This window comes from Lolium perenne, chromosome 2 (assembly GCF_019359855.2).
Source record: "Lolium perenne isolate Kyuss_39 chromosome 2, Kyuss_2.0, whole genome shotgun sequence".
NCBI lineage: Eukaryota > Viridiplantae > Streptophyta > Magnoliopsida > Poales > Poaceae > Lolium > Lolium perenne.
Window position 1 is genome coordinate 162,241,737 of NC_067245.2, and position 21,433 is coordinate 162,263,169.

General features: G+C 44.9%; 1 protein-coding gene across 1 annotated transcript; it reads right to left on the minus strand.

Moving 5' to 3' along the window:
- Positions 1-7,321: 7,321 nt before the first annotated feature.
- Positions 7,322-8,044, minus strand: LOC127330267 (basic blue protein). Its single transcript, XM_051356535.2, has 2 exons — positions 7,809-8,044; positions 7,322-7,713 (listed from the first exon to the last, which is right to left on the minus strand). The coding sequence occupies exons 1-2, from the start codon at positions 7,972-7,974 to the stop codon at positions 7,412-7,414; spliced, it is 468 nt and encodes a 155-aa protein (XP_051212495.1). The 5' UTR covers positions 7,975-8,044; the 3' UTR covers positions 7,322-7,411.
- Between the last annotated feature and the right edge of the window lie 13,389 nt (positions 8,045-21,433).

Sequence of the window (21,433 nt, forward strand, 5' to 3'; positions counted from 1 at the left end):
TTAATACTTTAGCATTTAAGAACTAATGTGTAAACAATAGGGTAAAAATAATACTATTGTTATTTGGATTCATAGACTCTTATTGCTATTTCTTGTCATGTTTTTTGATTTAATTTATCCACCTTTTATTTCTATTTAGTTTTGATATTACTCTATTTTACTAAATGTTTTTCCTAAAAACAAACTAAGTCCAAATGGCTAATTGGCAAAAGTGGAAACGGTCCACTAGGCCGACGGCCGGCTCAGTTTGGCTCGGTCTGACTTCTCTCTCACACACTTTCTCGTCGCCCTCCTCGCTCACAACGGGGTTTCCCTATTCATCGCTAAATAGCGTTCGTTTGTACCGCACGCACCATGAGTGAGTTCCAATATACATGATGCAAGTTGCATGCAGATTGGTGAATTACTGGATGCTTGTAAGCTTATATTCATGCTGATGGTGCTTTTCCTGCTGGGTTCAGATGTCTTTGTTATGTGTTGGGCAAACTGGCAAAGTGAACATGGTGTTAGATTGCTGGCTTTGTCGTCTCATGGATCGTTCTGCCTTCACTGGTGGTTTCTATCTTTCTAGCTATAAAATGATAAGAACAGATCTTGTACCCGAGTTTTTGGCCCAGCCTATGATGCAAAGTCCAGGGTAAAAAAACTTGTATAAGAATAGATACTACTTGTGCCTTTCTATTCTCTAGGATGATTTTGCATAGCACACCTCTATGTAAGACTGAGAGAAATCCACCTCTCTATCCTTCTAGGTGAAAACCTAGTCCAAGGCTAGTGAGATTGGACAGATTTATATTATTCCCTTATTTACTTGATATGACTATGCAAAAGTTAGGAACAAACACTTCAAGATCTAGCTTATAAGTTGCTACCTTCTGTACTTGGCAGTTGGCACCTTGTCTTCTAGATGCTAACTGCTTCTTACGGTTAGCATGCACCTTCTCTCTTCTTCTTCCTAATGATCTAGCTGCAGCTTGGATAATACTTATGTTGTTCTAGTGGATCATGAGGTGTTCTTGCTCGTACCTGATAGAAATGACTGCTCAATGAACTGCTGGTGCGGCTAGCTGTGTTGGTGTTAGAGATGGCAACGGGTATGCTCCCCACCGAGGAGTGTCTTCTCATCCCTATCCCCATTTAATAATCAGGGAGAAAATTTTCCCATCCCCATCCCCACCAGGTTTGGGGAGGGGATCGGTTTTCCCATTAAGAGGCTAAATTCAAATTATATTCTTAAAATTTTATGATCTTACATGTTTTACACATATATAAGTAAGCAACTTTATAATACATAGGTGGTAAAATACAAAAAACCAGTATCATATATGCTAAATTGTATTGAAGTATACTACATGATATCCAATATTACAATATATTTCATATAAAAACATGCCAATTTATATGTATATAAAGGTATAACGGGGAATATCGGGGAACGGGTATGTGGAGACCTTTTAATCCCCATCCCCACTTTAGATAGCGGGGATCAAAATTCCCCAATACCCGTCCCCTAATAGATGAATTCTCCACAGGTTTGCGGGGAACGCGCCCCATTGCCATCCCCAGTTGGTGTGTTAGAAGATTTGCTACTAATTGCTTATATACTGCTAGGCAGTACATGTGGGTTTGACATCACATAGCTGCATGTGGGTGACTGCGCTGCTGTGTGGTCCTGTATGTAGTCAAGTTGGGTTTCTTTGCCTCCAATTACGTACAAGGCACGTCGCTTGTAGTTATCCCATGTTGTCTATATTTAGTACTGTCAAGTGGCTTAATTGGAATGGCTTACTGGAAGGTTTATCCTTAACTGAATCTTGCAGTTTATTTTGATTCATATTGACCTTTTCATGTCAACATAGAATCCATATTTAAATGGAAATATTGTGGCTTAATCTTCTTTGAGGAGCTAGTGCTAGTTTGGTTTTGGTCACTTTATAAAATGTTGTCTCAGATATGCTTAGTGGTTGTCTGTGCTTATGCCTCGTTGATGCCTTCGATGGAATCGGGATAAACCTTCTCTAGTTGTCCCTTGCTGCCTTCTAAAGTGTTGCCTACTTGCTTAATTTGATGATTTCAGTAATTTTAGGAAATCTGGACGAGTTCCTAGGTTTCCTAAGTACTAGCTCCAACAGAAAATTTGCTTCCCCTCAGGAGATGCATAATTCTAACCAATAAACATCCCTATTTGTTTTTGTCTCCTGTTGTAGGAAAAGAAGACGTTGGAGAATTGGAGAAGAGCAAGATTAGTTTAGGGTTTCTTCTTCGGGATTTCTATTTTCCTGCCCCTGGCTCCTTAGTTGTGCTCAGTTTTCCCTAGCCCCTTAGTTTTTCCTCAATTTTCCCCAAGACCTTGTCTGAAACCCGCAGAAGGAGCTCGGACGGAGGATTCCCGTTTAGTTGACGTTGGTTGGTGCTGGCAAGTGGGGCCGCTGTTGGTGCCCCGCAGTGGACACGTCTTCACTTATCCAGATCATCGTGGGACCCACAACTTGTCCTCGTTAGTGCGCCGGACCCACAGCTTACCCAGGTGACCGTTGCAAAATGGGAGCCCGAGCCAGCCCCGCGCCCGTGCCCGTGCCATTGCTTCCGCTTTCCTTGCATGCGAGAGCTTGCCATATAGAGAGGGGATAAGGTTAGATCTCGCTCAATTTCTCTGTTTTCTCTCGATTTTCTTGTTATTCCCTCGAATTTTGGATTTAGGGTTCACGTTGTTGTTTTCAGATCCCGAAGAAATGCAGGCATTTCGAGTGGATCGATGTGTACGTTCAGAGGCTTCAATTGCAGGAATCAATTGGCGTTATTGGGGAGCGCAATTTGGGAGGGGAGGGGCTTGCTGTAGAGAATGTGGCGGAGAGAGGAGACGTTACGATTATGCCTAATGCTCCCAATGCAGGACTGGTGGAAGTAAAGGGAGAACTGAAGAAAATGAACAAGCAGTTAAGGCAGCTGATCGAGTTGAAGAAGCAAGCTAATCTGATGGCTGGTTGTTTTTTCTGTTGTATAATTGCGATCAGATTCTTATCATTGCTCACCAGGCGCTAGAAGTTGTTACAAGGGATACCTTGTTACAAATCCATTATTCAGTTACATGTACTTGTAGTTGTTTTCATAGTTAGTGTGTGCATTCACCGAAATTACCAACTATATTGGAATGCTAAAGAAAGTTGATAATTGTTAGAGGGGTGACAAATAATCCCACCGAAATCCCCCAAATATGCCAAAACTATATCCCCTAAAAGAAAAGGAAAGCGAAAGATAGTTGATAATTGTTAGAGGGGAGACAATAATGCATTCACCGAAATCCGCAAATATGTATGCCTCATGTTTATACCAAAATTATACCACTTTTGGGCCGTTACAAATTACCAAAACTATATGCCAAAACTATATCCCCTAAAAGAAAAGGAAAGCAAAAGATAGTTGATAATTGTTAGAGGGGTGACAATAATGCATTCACCGAAATCCGCAAAAATGTATGCCTCATGTTTATACCAAAATTATACCACTTTTGGGACGTTTCGAATTACCAAAACTATATCCCCTAAAAGAAAAGGAAAGCGTAAGATAGTTGATAATTGTTAGAGCGGTGACAATAATGCATTCACCGAAATCCGCAAAAATGTATGCCTCATGTTTATACCAAAATTTACCACTTTTGGGCCGTTTCAAATTACCAAAACTATATGCCAAAACTATATCCCCTAAAAGAAAAGGAAAGTGAAAGATAGTTGATAATTGTTAGAGGGGTGACAATAATGCATTCACCGAAATCCGCAAATATGTATGCCTCATGTTTGTACCAAAATTATACCACTTTTGGGCCGTTTCAAATTACCGAAACTATATCCCAAACTATATCCCTAAAAGAAAAGGAAAGCGAAAGATAGTTGATAATTGTTAGAGGGGTGACAATAATGCATCCACCGACAGAGAGACAGAGAGAGGGGTGGCCATGAAGAGAGAGAGAGGTGTGGCCACGAAGAGACGGGGAGGGATATACTGCCCGTTAGATCAGTTGATCAACGGTTCGTGGAGTCGATCCGTGTGACAACGGCTCAACCAATCAGGATAAGTTTGGGCTTCTGAGAGAATTTGTGACAGAACTTGAGGGCAAAACTGAGTAGTACTAACAATCCAAGGGCACATAAATAGTAAATAGACTAAGGGATTCAAACAAAAAGAATTACAAAATGAAAAATGCGTGTTTTGTACAATATAATTCATATTGGGCTACATCAAATTATTTGCAATTCAAATATACATGAGTGTGACAATTATGGCATCATTTAGACAAACTATGTTTTTGGGGAAGATGTTTTGTCAAGGGGTTTGAGTGGAAAACCATGCATCTTCATAGCTACACTAGTGATTCTGAGAAGTGGCAATTTGGGGTAAAACTTGATTTATATATGTTTGTTAAGGTTTTCTAGGTGGCAGTTTGCGTAGGAAGACTCCATGAGTAGGTGCCACTATGTTTTTATTTTTTTAGATTTTTTTTGCGCATGAAATGACTCAATTAGATATGTTAATCTCATTTGTTGACTCTCTGTTGACCAGCTACTTGAGGGTAAAACTGAGTATATTGCACTTTCCAGTCTAAGTACTAGAGGGGAAAACTGAGTATAGATAAAATTTCTGTATAAGGCCCGAGGTTATAACTGAGTACACCAAACGTCCCAGGGTTAGACTCGTGTCGCGGTGCACGCTGCAGCCGTGCATAGCGGACGCGTGTTGCGGTACACGCCACCTTCGTCTTTATAGAACCCCTCTTTCTCTCCCTCGACGCACGTTCTCACTGCAACCGCCTCTCCTGTCCCATCATCTTCTCCACAACCGAAGAAAAAAACCCCGAAGAAAACCGCCGGCGATGGACAAGAATGAGATGCCCATTGCCGGCGCATCGGCCGCTGCCCCCGTCCAGGCCCCTGTCGCTGCTTCCAACGTAGCAGCCGGTGCATCGGCCGCTGCCCCCGTCCAGGCCCATTTCGCTGCTTCCAACGTAGCAGCCGGCGCATCAGCCGTCGGCGCATCGGCCGCCGCCACCGTCCAGGCCCCCGTCGCTTGGGACCCGTACGAACCAGTGCCGTACGTCGCGCCGGAGAACCCCTACGACACCAGCATCATTGACGACGAGCCGGAGGTAACCCTTTGCTCCCTTGTTCTTATCCCATTTCAATTCTTTTGTGTTAGATCTAGCGCTATTAGGGTTCGTCTGTTCCTAGTTCAATCCATTTGTGTTAGATCTTGCGTTATTAGGGTGCGTCTGTTCCTAGTTCAATCCTTTTGTGTTAGATCTTGCGTTATTAGTGCTTGTGATTTGCTTTTGTTTAAGATTTGTGCCGATGATGATGAATATTTGGGCACAAATTGATTCAGGGTTTGGTCAGTAAACAATTGGTGTGTACAAATTTGTTGTGCATGATCTTTTGTTTACTCACTCAAATCCTGGATATAAGTGTGTCCAATGTAACTGAGGCTACCTCTTTTTTCGAGCCCATATTATCATGCATGATCTTTGTTCACTCTCTATTCCATCATCGTTGCAATTGACTCCGTGTTTTTTGCACGATCTTTGGTGCTACGTGACAGGTACAGAGCAGCGACGTCGACAGCGACGATGAATCCTTCCACACCAAGACTCGTCACGTCCTCAGGAGGCTGCAGTCCAGCCATTACGATGGCCCCTTTGCTCGAGGCATTTACAAGTGCCCCTTCTGCAACAGGAAGCTCCGCGCCACCGACTTCAACTGCCTGGTGAACCATGCTGAATCCATTGGCAGATGCAGCGCTAGAGTTGGAACGACGGTGAACGTGCATGCGTCCATGGCAAACACAAAGCACTTGGAATTCAACTGCGCAACCTCCAGGCGAGTCACATGCGCAACCTGGAAGCGTTGAACATGCCTACTGCACTCTCTGTATGTGACTGCTCTATCTGTAGAGCAGCTTAAATTCATGTAAAATGTAGCTTATGTTGTAGGATTCTATCGGTACTACTGTTGGATCTGTCGTGAATATATCTATGCTATGTTGGCTCCTCTATGCAGCTTATCCTATATTTCACTGGATTTGTGCCCTAGATTTCCTACCTGATTGGGTAAAAACGAAGGTATAAAGAAATGAATGGCGTTAAAAAACAGAAGGAGAAGCTGCTCTAGATTTGCTACCAATTTGGGCTATCAAATATGAATGAGATCGAGCGAGAGAGAGGAAAAAGGTACATTGAAAACTGCTAATCTGGGCGAAAGAGACAGAGACCACTCGTGCCCACGTCCCGGACCCACACGACTCCACGCGCTACGGCCCCACACGCTACGGTCACACAAACATGGTCTCGTCCTGTCCCACGCGATTCCTTCCTACCAGCCCCACACGACGCGATCCCACAAACGACACGACCCCACTCGTTAGCACGGAACGGTCAACTTAACGAATTCCTGCCGTCTGAGCTGCTTCTGCGGGTTTCAAATAAGGACTTGAGGAAAACTGAGGAAAAACTAAGGAGCTAGGGAAAACTAAGCACAACTAAGGAACCGAGGGCACGAAAATAGAAATCCCTTCTTCTTATTATCTTATTTTATAATCTTTTTTTCTAACTTGGAATAATAATTCTGTAAAGTTTGTACAATTGCAATGGAAGTATGATGATTTTTAATGTTTAGTTCTTAACTGAACATTATTATTATTTTACTTATACTTATTTGATTTATAATTTTTAAATTTTTAAAATTTTTAATATTTTTTTGTATTATTAAATATTATAAACATGTAACTTATTATTTTGTGATTCAAATTCCAATTCAAATCCTTGTTTGAATTTGCGTCATTCCTATTTGAATTGAATTCAAATTTCTCCCCCCAAAACGCAAAAGTTTAGCAAAATTCATGTCAAAATCTATTGCACTCACGCCGATGTGCCAATTTCATTGATGTAAGAGAAACCTCGATCCCTTTAACAGGTTTAAATAAAAGCGTGAAATTTCTCCGGATTTTCTTTACATGAATGCAATGCATAGATCGGTTTCTATCTATTTCTGGTCTTGAACTTAGGATGTTACAAAGGTTGTGTTCATCCGATGCATAGGCCATAACGAGGCTCCCATTTGAGAAAAAAAAAGGCGAAGACGAGTATAAAATCTCCCTCAAAGCATTCAATTCAATACTCACTTTATAGTTATGATAAGCTAGCAGAGATAGGGATATTTCAAAAGAAGTTGACTTAGACAACAACAATTCATTTATTCCTGAAATTGTTTCCACCGAAACACATGAGAGTAACTAAGGAGAATCTGAAAACGAGTGGTAACTTAGCAGCGGGAAAGTAAGTTCACAAAAACTTAGCATTGCTGCTGACGATAAATGAAAGCAGACGAAAGGTACTGTAAACAGCAACGGTCGGTGATCAACGTAGTTAGAACAAGAGCGCGGCCGCGGCGCCGGCGACCAGCGCGGCGGCCCCGGCACCAACATTATAGTTCAGGGAGGCCGACGACGTTTTATTGTCGCCAGTGGTGACGACGAGGAGCTTCATGCCCTGGGTGCAGTGGCTGCCTACGCCGCAAATAAACCACCTCCTCCCTGCCGTGTCGAGCTTGATAGTGTCGCTACCGGAGTTCCAGGAGCCCAGCATCGCGTTCCCCGTCATGTTGCAGGCCTTGAACCCCGCGCCGGTTACCTCCACCACCGTGTGCTGTCCGGCGGTGTAGGTGAACACTGCAAAGCAACATTAGAATTTTAGTTAGTGAGGTTGTCACACGACGGGTGTACGTACAATGCTAAGAGTTATAGGGAAGGTGATGCGTCCATACCTAGGCTGTCGCCAGTGGTGAAGTTCTTGCCGTCGGTCCAGCTGGAGGGGTACTTGAGGGTCCAGCCAGCACTGCCGCCGACCATGTAGACCTCTGCGGAGGCTTGCGCCGCTAGGGAGGCGACGACCGCCGCCGCTGCTAAGAGCAGAACTTGCTTGGAAGCCATTGAGTGTGTATGCGATGAAGCTATATTTGCAGCTTAGATCGTATGCTCTCTGTAGGTTAATTGTAGCTAAAGCTAGCTATCTGGCTTGACAAGAGGAGTGCCAATCCGCATGTATTTGTAGGCAGATTATGGCAGATATGGGCAACTAGTTAGACAGAATACGTAGCACGCTGAACTGGTCAAAACTAACAATATAGCTCTGCAGGCTCACGGCGGCATTAGCTATAGCTGGGGGTAGAAGTGGTTCTTTACATTCTTCTTTTGTTTTATCAGAGGACAGGGATAGCATGCCAAAAGACAACGTTTGTCACATTGTGTTTCCTCCGCTATGTTTGTATTAACCGGCTTCAGCGTCGAAGTTTTCTTTGGCAACTTTGTTATGGAGTGTTGGCATGTTCCGTGGATTCCTTTTATGTCCATGCATGGAAGTTGAGCTAGGTCAATGATATGTATGGTATAGGCGCCAAGCTGCTCCTGGTGCGAGGGCGACCAAGGCGAAGGCAGCCAAGGTTCCCGCCAGCAAGCCGCAGAAGAAGCCGGCGACGAAGAAGGCCGCCACCAAGAAGCCAGCCACCAAGATGACGTCCTTGACACTCTGACAGCGTCAATGGGCGAGGCGTCCTCCTCAGCCGCGGTCGCGCACAAGGTGCTCATCAAAGTTCCTGCCCTTGATGACGTGTCGGACTTGTATGTTGAAATTCTCAATGAGGCGTCCATGTACAACGATTCTAGAACATAATCGGAAATATGATGTTACTAGGACAATGCCCGCACGTTGCTGCGGAAGAGCAAATTTATTTTAAGAAAATAATAAGCTGGAAAATTGCTCTAACGACATGGTTGAATAATCTAAATTATACGTTAGCTTTAAAATAGAAAGCACAGAAATTGCTCTAGTAACATGGCTGAACAAACAAAATTTATAGAATGAGTGAATACACCTGGAGGTATAAGTTAGATCGGTGAGATGGACCGGAAACAATTTTCATTAGCTTTGCTGAAGTTCCAATTATAAAGATCAAATAAATGTAATAAATGTTGTGTACTAACTCTGGATTTGACTCTAATGGAGCACAGATTGACAGTATCAGTGCACCCTGGATATCACAATACCAACATTATCTTTGTGCACACCTCGCATAGATTGAGGGATAGAAGAGCTTCACCTAGCCGACGTGCGCCACTGAGATCCTCCCCTTTCGTTGACACCAAAGCTTCACCTGTCAAGCTCATGTGCGGCAACCAGGGCCGGGCCGGCAAAATTTGGGGCCCTGTGCGAGATTGTAAATTGGGCCCTATTTTATTAAAAAATATAATTAATGAATAACTATAATTTTTATATACCTTGTATGGGCATTTAAACTGAGAATTACTTGCTTGCGCTTGTAGATTCTAATTTTGTGATAAAATCAGCTTAAAATTATTTTAAGAGGAAACATATTCTATAGCTTAAAAACCGATCGGACCGGTGGTCTATCCGTATTGGTTTCCTATTTAGGTATTAAAAGTAGGAAAATATTTTTAGAATCTCAAAGACTTACATGCAAAGCTATCCCTATATGTAGTGCATATTATAAGAATTATCCCATGAGAGAAATATAATAACGCTATATTAAATTACCTAACAATCTATGAAATTAAAACGTAGTGCTATTTTTTTATATAATCGAATCTGAGAAATCTTGGCATGTTTAAGACTTAGAACTAGAATTTTATTTCTTAGTACGTCTTAGCCATTAGTCGGAATAGCTAAAATCAGACGGAAAAAACTAAAATTTTATTTCTTAGTAAACTAGATGCAGCCAGCAAGAAAATCCGAGGGTAAAAATACAAGACGCAGCCAGCAAGAAAATCAGAGGGAAAAAATAAAAGATGCGGCCAGCAATATTCAATACTGCCACCTCCTATCTAATGCGCTTGTGCACCATTTGACAATTACCACTCAGACTGAAATACTTTCATGGTTGTAATTGCATGTACATACTATATAATAGAAAGTCAGAAAATTTGGGCCCCCAAAATTTTGGGACCCTGTGCGGCCGCACGGGCCGCACTCCTGCGGGCCCGGGCCTGGCGGCAACACAATGAGAACGTGGATCACTGCGGAGCTACGCACGACGCTGGACGCACGAAGCTCTGTCCTCTTCACTCGCCGCATAAGCGGAGGGTGCTGCAACAAGCCGCTAGCGCTGGCGCTGTCCGTTGGGGCACGACGCTGGACGCGTTGGCGCGGTACGCTCTGTCCTGCTCGCCGCGATTCGTCTGATCGATAGTCCGTCATCAAATATGAATAGTCGCATGTTATTAATGGAGTTGGCATGGCGATTGTGTACATCACCTACTTGTCATCTCTATATATGGTGGTGAGCTGCGACCAGGAAATCTTGCCAAGCTTATGTCGCGCTGGGTGACCGTCGACGTCCTAGAATGCTGGGTTGAAGGAGGGAACCAGCGGGCGGCAGCCCTGTCTCAAGTAAGCACTTCACGATCAGGTGCGATTCATGGATGTGTTAACATGATTCAATGGAGAAGTATACGAACCCTTTCCTGTGCCCCCAACGACCATGAACGGAGGGCTTTCTACTTCCCTCCATGGGCCGCTGTCGTTGATTCCGTGGGTGAGCAGCATGCTCACTTGCCGGCGTCCACAACTACCTCCCTCCATGCGCCGCCGCAGTTGATTCCGAGGGTGAGAACCATGCCCTGGTGAGCACCATGCCCACTTGCCGTTGTTCGTGACTGTGTTATGTTTGGAGGTGGCGATGAGAGCTCTCGCTATTCATCATAGCTGAGATTGGTGTCTTTCGTCTACGGCTGCTATGGTTATGGTGCCAAGAAATCAGGTCGCTAGCACGTCCAATGACACAAGGTCATCCGAAATCTGGACGTTACTGCTGCTGGTCACCCGGTGTAGACAAGAGGTCTGGTGTCCAATTCTTCAATGACAGCAATAGCTTCCAGGTGCAAGAGTAGGTTGCCATCGACCTTGTTGGTTTCGACGAGAGTAGGCTGCGGTCCTTGGCTATCGGAACGCCAAGACGGGAGGATTCCTCGATATATTGGATCACGAAAACAAAGACCCGAGAAACGAGCTACACAATTTTCTCTCGGCATAAACTTGTCGATTGCCGATCAACTCGTCTACTTATACGGAGTACATGCCTGACGTACTGAAACCAGAAACCTAGTGCGATCTCCGGCCAGAGTTCTACATGGTTGTAGGCTGGCCACAATTGGTTGGGCCGAGCTAGGGTGACGTAATAAGAACAATAATAAACCGAAGGTCAGGTCAGGTCAGTCAGTGTAATAAAGTTTCCATCGGACTCTTAGCTGAAGTGTCATGATCTTCACGTTTCATGTAGAACACGGAAGGAAGTGAGAGGCTTTTCCTCACCCGGGCCGGTACGTGGCAATTGTTTCTGGAATAAGATGTGCTCCTGGCGGATTCCCTGTGCAAGTAGAGCTCGGAAGCGATGTAGAAGGGACACAAGAAGGAAGTACAACAGCTGCTCGCTCCACCGTAACGTAGGATACACAGCGATAATCGAAAGTGCCTAGACGGACGGGACGAAAGCGCATTGTAATGGACCAAACCACGGAAACGCTTCGTACTTTATTATTAGGTATAGATATAGACTAGTAAATATGCCCGTGCGTTGCACCGGGTTGTAAAAAAAATCAATATTCTCTTTCTCCACCACCTCGGCCACCAAACCATGTTGACATTATCTCAGTTTCTAAATTGATGAATGAAAACATCAATTTCAGGAGATGATAATCTTTACTATTAAATTACAATAGGTGGCTGCCTTGTGTCACACTTGGGCCAATTTTTATTTGAGCCCAACGTCTGAATTGTTGTGATAATGACAGGCCCGTATGATGGCTGAAAAGTTTCCTACAGTCCAATTATATTAAACAGACCGTCGTCGCGCACTCGATGCTTTTGTACGTCTGCACGCGTACGTAAAAGAAATCAGATCAAAATCCTGTGCTTCCTTCCCCGATTGCACCTAAAAGAAACCAGATCGGAAATCGTCTGCTCCTAGATGGATAGATATGTGCTAGCACAGTAAAGAAAAAGGAAAAACATACCAGACCAGATACAAGTTCCAAGTCTGCGACGAGGAGTGCCCCCCGGCTCATCCCCACGATACGATATTTCCTTTGTTTCGTATATACAAGAATCCAGGCTGGGGACCTTGATTTCCTACCTTGCTTAGCCTACCGTACCAAGTTTGATCTCCGGACCTTGTAAAGATCAAATTGTAGGCGTTGATCCTTCAGCTGGTACTATTGGTAGAAGTCTGGGCGAGCACAGCGAGAGCATTCGGGCTGCTCTCCGTGCCAGCCGCTATCAAGGTGATTGCCAAGGGCGTAGAGCAGGGAGATCATCTTGATTCTTGAGTCATGCCAACTTCTTGCGTCACAAGAGGGATGCTTTCTTGTTCAGGTGGTGACTACATTGGGTGCATATACGACACTTGGCATTTGTATTTAATAATAGATTCAGGCATGTGCCAATACATGAAAACGATTAGGTGTCGACTGCCAGGAGCTACGCCGATGGCCTTTTATCGGGGCTGTCGGCACATAGCCTGGAACCCTACGCCTTGTAAGAAAACCGTCAGCGTAGCAAAGGTTCCGACGGCCAGGCCATCGGTGTAGCCGTAGCGGAGTGAGCCAGAAATTGACACGTGGCGTTGTGCCGATGGCCATGCCGTCAGCGTCGCGCCGGCCCAACACCTGGAGCGTGGAACTGTGCCGACAGCCTGGCCTTCAACGTAGCGCTTCCGTGCTCCTAGAACTACGTCATGCTCGATGCTATGACGAAGGCCAGGCCATCGGCCTAGCGGAACTCCTAGATCGAAGACAGGTATCCCAGGTGTCGACACGTGCGCGAGCGGTGCCGACGGGCCGATAGTTGGCGTAGCGTCAAGTACGGTTAATCTTCCAGGAGCTGGCACGCAGCGTTGCAGTGACGTCGGCCGGGCCGTTGGCGTATCTGCAACGCTATCAGAGGGCTGTGTCCGTGAAAACTTGAACTGTGCCTACGACCGAAGGAAAACCGTCGGCATAGAGAGATGCCGATGTCCTATTCTGCGCCCACGGTGCTTTCCGCTGCGCCAACAAGAGATGCACCGACGGCCACCGTCGGCACACCTGTACGCCGACAACTTTTGCCTCTATGCCAGACAGCAGGTGGCCGTCGATGCATTAATGTTTTCCTGAGCGAATAGGTATGTTCAGCCCGTGTGGACATGCAGCCCTTCGGCATTTCTTGATCAAAACTTGTAAAAGTGTGAATTAATTATTGAATTATAGGAAAAGAGTTTAGCAACAACCGAGCTACATTTGTTGTAATTTTTAGTTTGATTAATGTGTGTAGTTCGCTGGCTGATGGAACTTTTTCTGAAGTTGTGCTCTTTTTGTATTTAGAAGTAGTGTCGAGCTCTAGCAGTCATTTAACGTGATACCGTAGCAACGCACGGGTTTTGTGCTAGTAATAATAAGACGAAGAACAATGAGTCAAAGTAAATAGTGATAAGCAACCATATTAACATAGGTGTATTAAGAATAATATAATTACATATGACTATCTCCCACTAAGACTAAATTTTCACTTATTATTTGTACTTCTTTACCTATTTTTTATTTTATGACTAAATTAGGATATAAGAAAAAAAATCACCAAATAACGATACATTATATTTCCAAATTCGTTTTTGTTATTATCCATCGTCCAACACCTATTAAGTCAAAACAAGTTAAACACACTATTTAAACATCAGGGTGGCATTGACCCCTTCCACCCGCGGCCACACGTATCAGAAAGTTAAATTATCATCGGTTCGGTCGCAAAAGCCACCGCAGCACAAAAGCACACCCTTCTCTAGTAGTTTTCCTAAGGGTATTTCGATAGGACGATGCATTTCGGACGTTCAAAATATCCGCGCGTGTTCCTGCTTTTGATCGGTCAAGATGGTCGAAATCGACCACGCGTCCGTTTGCATCGCGCATATTTTTCGATTTTGCATTTTTTTCAACATAAAAACATAATTTACATAGTAAAAGCAAGGAAAATAAAATATAAAACATAAGAACGCCTGCGCCTACTCGTCGTCGTCGATCACGATGAGCTCCGGTACCGACCACGCCCAGTAGGCAAGCGGCAAAACATACGGCGGTGCCACCAGCGGTGGTGGAGGTGGAGGTGGAGCAGCCCACTCTGATGGTGGAGGTGGAGCAGCCCACGCCGGTGGCGGAGGTGGAGCCTCCCACGGGTTGTACGGCGGAGGTGGAGGCGGCGGTTGCACCGGTTGCAGGGCCGAGTCGTCGAATGCCTGTCGTAGGGCCTCTTCCTCCGTGAGGCCCGACGGCATGATGCCGATGGCGTACAGGGGCAGCGGCGACTGCACCGGTCGGTCCACCTTCGAGACGAGGACGTCGAGCCTTGCCGGCTACTCGAACTCCTGGCCCTCTGCCATGGCCTCATTATGGTAGGCCAGTGCGTCGTTGTAGTCGTCATCGTCCCATGGAGGCGCCGTTGGCTACAGTGTTCGATGACGAGGCGGCGGTGGATGGTCAAAAGGGAAGCCCCTGTCAATGAGGAAGCCCGCCTGCCTCCTCGAATCCTTCTCGGTCTTGCGCCAGGTGTGCCACGTGCCGGAGTCGATGGCGTAGGCGGGAGGTACCGCCGCCTGCGCCCGATATCGGCGCTCCTCTCTAGCTCACGCGGAGGCATGGGCGATAGGCACCCGCAGGTAGCTAAGCCGCCAGCCGCCGCCAGGCAGGTGCACATCATGCCAGCGTCCAGTTGTGCATGAGCCACGCCATGTTGACGTGCAACGACACGCTGTGCATCCGCTCCGCCTTCTTGGTGCCGCTGTCGGACGCCTCGAAGTCGTTCTTCTTCTTCCCCATGGTGATGCGGTGGCGCACGGTGGTGAGGGGTGGGAGTGGAGGTGTCCGTGGTGTGGGCGATGCCAGGAACGATGCCGGTCGACTTTTAAGGCCGGGCGCACGCAGGACACGATGTCATTGATGGCGGCGCAGAAGTCTAGCCGCCGCCCGCCAGTGCGCGTGTAGAAGAGGCAGCCACAACATTTATAACGAAGGCTGCGGCCCAGACGCGTAAGCGATGACCGCCGAAGCGATGCACTCGATACAACCCTATGGCTCGCTGCCAGGCAAGCCTAATAGAAATCGAGCGGTCACTTGGACCATCCATGCAGCATCCGCCGCGACGCATCTCAGACGCAAATATACGCTGCGGATGGCTCAATTAATATGCATCTAGCCGCTGGGATGTGTCCCAGTTGCATTTTTGGCTGACGCGGACACAAACCGTCGCTGAACATTTGTTTGGATCGCTCCGCTGCCGATCTGTGTTGCGCATCCGCTCGTAGAAGTCGCCACATCAACCAGCCTCGCTGTCCGTGCGCCGCATGCATGCATCAAACCACTGCGTAATCCACCAACAAGCTAGCACGCGAACGCGTCATCTTACCCACCAGGCATGCGCTTGCACAAGCTTTGCGTAGCTTCTCAGGGTCTCCGCCACCGGACGCCGGCGACAGTCGTCTACCTTGCCGAATCCCTTCTCCATGAACTTCAATCGTTCGGCAAGATCGGCCATGTTCGTGTCCTGCCCGTGGCCCCCTCACTGCTAGAGCCGCCGATTGCACCTCGCCGGCAGCCGCAAACTCTAGAGAAGGAAGCTTTGATTTTGTTGTCTGCATCGCCCCATTTGTGTCGTTTGCGCAGAAAGAAAGGAAGGGACACAGGGCCGGTCGCGCTCCAGAATATTTAAATAAGCCGGTCATCGATAGAGTCCAGAACTGGTTAGGAGATACATAAACCAAGCGACATACAAAACGGAAACCACACGACGAACGAAAGCTGGGACGGACGACGGACGACGGATGACGGACCAAACCAGGGAAACGCTTCTCCCTTTATTATTAGGTATAGATATAGATGCGGTCCACGTTTGCGGTGCCTTGTCTGCGCAGCGTTTTTCAGCCCACTAACAACGTTTGGAATGTCCTCCATCAGCGTATTTGAGGTTTATGGTTTGAGGGGTCTGCTAGAGTTGCTCGGTTGAGGGCCCGTGACTGGTAACCAAATTTCACACGTGATCAGTAGCGTTTTTCCTACTAGGGTAGTCTACAATATGGTAAGCAAGCGGTAACCATCTGACAATTATAAACAAATATTTTTATGTTGAAACATGTCAATATGTGATTAGGTTGGTCAAGACCAAGTCAACGAATGCAGATTGAAGAGATAAAAATTTCTGAAAGCATATATGTATTCACCTGCTTCAATTGGAAGCATGTATGTATGAGACAGGTAGAGCAGGAGGAGAACCAATAACTGTCGGCGCACTCAAGCACTAACCATTGGCACATGTTTGTAGTTGGCCCCAGGACCGGGCCCGCAGGAGTGCGTCCGCACAGGGCCCCAAAATTTTGGGGGCCCAAATTTTCTGACTTCCTATTATATAGTATGTACATGCAATTACAATCTTGAAAGTATTTCAGTCCTGTGCGGATCCTCAATCATCATGCACAGCTGCTGAGATTGCTAGTAGAAGATTGCGAGGCGTCCGCAGCTTGATAGGGACTGCTGCTCTGAATTTTGGCGGGAAAGGGGAGAAAGAGGAGATGGTGGTGGGTTCCAGAAGCTTGTCCATGGCGCAGTGGACCAAGTCAAAAAGCATGGACATGGAGTATAAAGAGTTTGAGCTGCTTTTTGAGCAACTCTAGAATATGCCACAGCATCTGGCCAAGCCACAAAAGAAGGGGGAGGCATATAAATATCCACCTCTCCTTTCTAGGGTTCGCAGCTCTCCCTCCCAGCCGCCATTGCCACCAGAGAGACCAGCTCTATGTTATTTTGGGGCTGAAGAGTGTGAAGTTGTAGATCTAGAGGAAGAGGAGCTAGTCATGGCCGACCGTGGCCGTGGTGGGAGAAATAGGGGAAGCAGTTCAACCAAAATCCTCAACAGCAACAGCAACAGCCTTTCCAGGATTTCCAGAACCAAGGTGGCTTCCCTTTCCCTCCTCAACCTAATGGTTTTCTGCCTGGAGGGATGCCTCCTCCTTGGGCTTTCCAGGGAACATATCCTCAATTCCCTCCTCAGCAGTTTGGGTATCCATCTAATCAGTGGATTGCTCCAAATCCTGATGATTTCTCTCAGAACAATCAGAATGCAGAGGGTGTGAATGCAGCTAAGGGAAAAGGTGGAGAACCCAAGCAGATGCAAAAAAAGAAAAGTGGAGGGAGTGGGGAATCTGTGCAAGTAATTCCAAATCAGATGTCTTATGTGGACACCATCTGCCTTGGCTGTGGTGAACCTGGACATTTCAAGCAGTTATGTGACAAAAAGGCCTTTTGTTTTATCTGCAAGGCAACCAATCATGATGTTGAGGGTTGTCCAGTGATCAAGAGACCTCCTCAGGTAGCCAAGTATATTGGAAGTGCAGCAAATGGCCTGGGTTTCTTTCACATTGAGATTCCTGAGGTAGTGATGAATCCTGTAGCTACTACCAAAAACTGTGGTTTGGTGTTGATAGAGGATGGGAACATAACTAAAGCAGAGCTAGCTAAAGAGTTTGCTGGGATTTATAGAACAAATTGGCCTTGGCAGATTAGGGAGCTTACTCAGTGGTCTTATCTGGTCAAATTTCCACCACATCTCCCAGTGGATCAGGTGATTGGCTATCCAAGGTTTGGCTTGACAAAACCTGGTGTTTGGGTGAAAGTGGAGGCTTGGGATGATGATCCTGATCCTGTAGCTGTGATGCAAGATACATGGATGAAAATCCATGGGCTACAACCTCCTTGGTGTGAATGGAGCTGTATTGCTCAAGCTGTCTCTGTATGTGGCATCCTGGAGGAGATAGATTGGATGAGTGTGTTTAGAGATTGTGCTGAAGTGGTTAGGGTCAGGATAAAATGCAGAGATGCAACTAGGATTCCTGCTGGCAGGCTTTTTCATTTTCAAGGGAAGTTTCACCAATTACTGTTTGAAGCAGAAGAAGAACCTGCAGTTGGGGTAGCTGATGATCCTCCACATCTACCTCCTCCTCCCTCAGATGGAAATGATGAACATGGAAATGAAGGGCAAACTGAGGAAAGGCAAGATGGTATGGAGACTGATAGGTCTAATACAGCAGGGAATACCAATGCTAATTCTACTGTGATGACTCCTGGTGCCTCTAGCTCTGGGTCAGTTGTGAGAAGACTTGTTGCTGATGGGGAAGAGATCAAGGAATATGTCAGTGGTGCAGAGGTATATGACCTGCTGATCAAGAATGGATGTGTTGGTGATGATGGTAGGTTTATCTGGAAGAGTGTTGGTAGTTGTTCTCAGGATGAAGTGGGAGAAGAAGCTCAGAATTTCCTCTTGGAGGAACAGGGGGCCTTTGCTGATCAACATGAAGGGGCCTTGGAGACAGTTGAGATGAAGGTGGATGATCCTGAAGCAGATCTACCAGAGGAATTTCTCCCAACTCTGGAGAAACCTGACAAGGAGGTGATACTAGATAAAGTGGACAAGGATAAAGGAAGGAAGAAGAAGGTTTGGGGGCCTGTGCAAGCTACTAGACAGAGCTCTAGGGTGGACACTTCCATTAATGTCATGAAGAAAGCAATTGAGTACAAGAAGAGGAGCAATCTGGAGGAACCTAACAAGAAAATGAAAGGTATAATGCATTCTAATATTTTTCAGTCTCTTGATGTAGATTACCTTGAATCTTTGGCTAGAGAAGTAGGTGTTGATATTTCTGCTATTAGTGCTAATGACAGAGTAGGGTATAATCATCATAGTTCCAAATCACCTAGGAGTGATTTAGTAGTTTCTGAGATTCCTAGTGAGAGCTTGCTTCTTGAATCTCAAAAAATAGATTTTAGTACTGATAGTGATGCTCTAGATGTTACCCCTGTAAAAAGCAACAAAGGGGATGATGAAAGTTATGAGGATGAAGGTGATAAATGGATTGAAGTCATTAGGAAATCTTGGTGCAAGCACCCCAGAAAGAGATTACAATGTTAGTGTCCTTTTTTAATATTAGAGGGATTACTGCTCCTGGTAGGAAGAAAGTTGATTATATTGGTTTTCAGGAGACAAAAAAAGAGAAATTCTCTAGGTCTTTCTTAAAATCTATTCTAGGGAATAGAGATTTTGAATGGAACTATATGCCCGCAGTTGGGACTGCTGGGGGTATTCTGGTTGGTCTAAATAAGGATATTTTTGAGGTAATGTCTTGGGATATTAAGTCTTTTTCTGTTAGCACAGTTGTTAGGGTTAAAAGTTCTTGTGTGGTAGTAAGGTTAACTACAGTGTATGGCTCCCCTTATGAGGAGGGTAAAGATTCTTTTATTTCAGAATTACATGAGTTGTTCTTAAATTGGGATGGCCCTGCCATGATTGGAGGAGATTTTAATTTGGTTAGGTTTCAGAGTGATAAAAGTAATGGAGTTATAGATTTTAAATGGGCTGACAAGTTTAATGCTTGGATTGATATGTGGGCTTTGGTAGAGATAGGTTTGGCAGGTAGATCCTTTACTTGGAGTAATAATCAAAATAATAGGATTATGAGTAGGATTGATAGAATTTTTTGCAACACTAGTTTTGAGGCTCTGTTTCCTTTGGGAAGTGCTAGAGCTTTACCCAGACTGGGGAGTGATCATACTCCAATAGTTTGGGACTCTGGTGAGGTCAATGTGCCTAAGAAAAGTAGTTTTAAATTTGAAAAATGGTGGAGTACTATGGTAGATTTTTTAGATGTGGTTATTAAAGCCTGGTCTATTCCAGTAAAAAGTAATAATCCTCTAGATATTTGGCAGGCTAAGGTGAGGAATTTTAGGAGCTCAGCTAAAGGATGAAGTGCTAATATAGATGCTGAAATTAGGAAAAAGAAAAAATCCCTTATGGAGGAATATGATGAGTTAGATGTGAAAGCAGAAACTCATGAACTCTCTGAGGATGAAGCTGATAGATTTAAACAAATTCTTGCTGAGCTAAGTTCCTTTTGGATAATTGAGGAAATTAAAGCCAAACAAAGATCTAGAGATAGAGATGTGTGTGAGGGAGATAGAAATACTGCTTATTTTCATGCTTTAGCTAATCAGAGAAGAAGAAAGAAAATGATCCCTGTGCTAGAAGGCCCTGATGGGCCTGTAACTGAAACAAAAAAGATGTTAGAGATAGCTAAGGATTTTTATAAAGATCTGTTTGGTGTGGAAGAGAGACCTGATATTAGGCTGGTAGATAACTTTTTCTTACCCGAGGAGAAAGTAACAGTAGAAGAGAATGTGATGTTGGAGAGTAGATTTACTTTGGAAGAGATAAAAGAGGCTGTGTTTGGTTCCTATGCTGATGGAGCACCTGGGCCAGATGGTTTGTCTTTTTTCTTTTATCAAAAGTATTGGGATATTATTGCTTTAGATTTATTGCATCTTTTTGAGGCTTGGTTTGATGATAAGCTAGATATTTTTAGGTTAAATTTTGCTATGATTACTTTGATCCCAAAGGAGGAGGATGCTAGAACTATGAAGAAATTTAGGCCTATAAGTTTGCTTAACTGTAGTTTTAAGATTTTCTGCAAAGTGCTAACAAATAGGTTGGCCAAAATCATAGGGAGATTAATTTCTCCAAATCAATCTGCTTTTATTAAGGGTAGGTATATTTTGGAGAGTGTAGTTACTGCACATGAAATTGTTCATGAGGTGCGTAGAAGGAAATGGAAGGTTTTGTGTTTAAAATTGACGATGAAAAGGCATATGATAGAGTTAATCTAGATTTTCTTTGTGAGGTTTTGCATCTTAGGGGTTTTAGCCCTTTTTGGATTAGGCTTATAAAACAGTTGACCACTGGTGGATCAGTGGGTGTGAAAATAAATGAAGTAGAGAGTGATTTCTTTGTTACAGGCAAAGGTTTAAGACAGGGGGATCCCCTGTCACCTGGGCTTTTTAATTTTGTAGTTGATGTTTTTTCTAAGATGTTGCTTAAAGGTTGTGAGGTGGGGCTGATTAGGGGTCTCTACCCGGATTTTGTCCCAGGAGGTGTTATTTGCCTCCAATATGCTGATGATACACTACTTTTCCTTGAGAAAAGTAATGTGATAGCTACTCATATGAAATGGATTCTAACTTGTTTTGAACAAATCTCTGGCATGAGAATTAATTACCACAAAAGTGAGTTAATTCCTATTAATGTAGAATTAGGGGAGTGTGCCACTTTCCTGGAAACTTTTGGTTGTGTTTTAGGTTCCTTCCCAATTAAATACTTAGGGATTCCTCTTCACTATGATAAGTTGAAAAGGGAGGATTTACAACCTTTGATTGATTCCCTTTTAAGTAGGTTAGCTGGCTGGAGAGGGAAGTTATTATCTTCTGCAGCCAAAAGGGAGTTGGTGAGATCAGTCTTAGCTAGTATCCCAGTGTATTT

Coding starts and splice junctions, on each gene's coding strand:
- LOC127330267 (XM_051356535.2), bottom strand. CDS start 7,974: ATGGCTTCCAAGCAAGTTCTGCTCTTAGCAGCGGCGGCGGTCGTCGCC. Junction 7,714..7,808: donor CACCACTGGCGACAGCCTAG/GTATGGACGCAT, acceptor GTTGCTTTGCAG/TGTTCACCTACACCGCCGGA.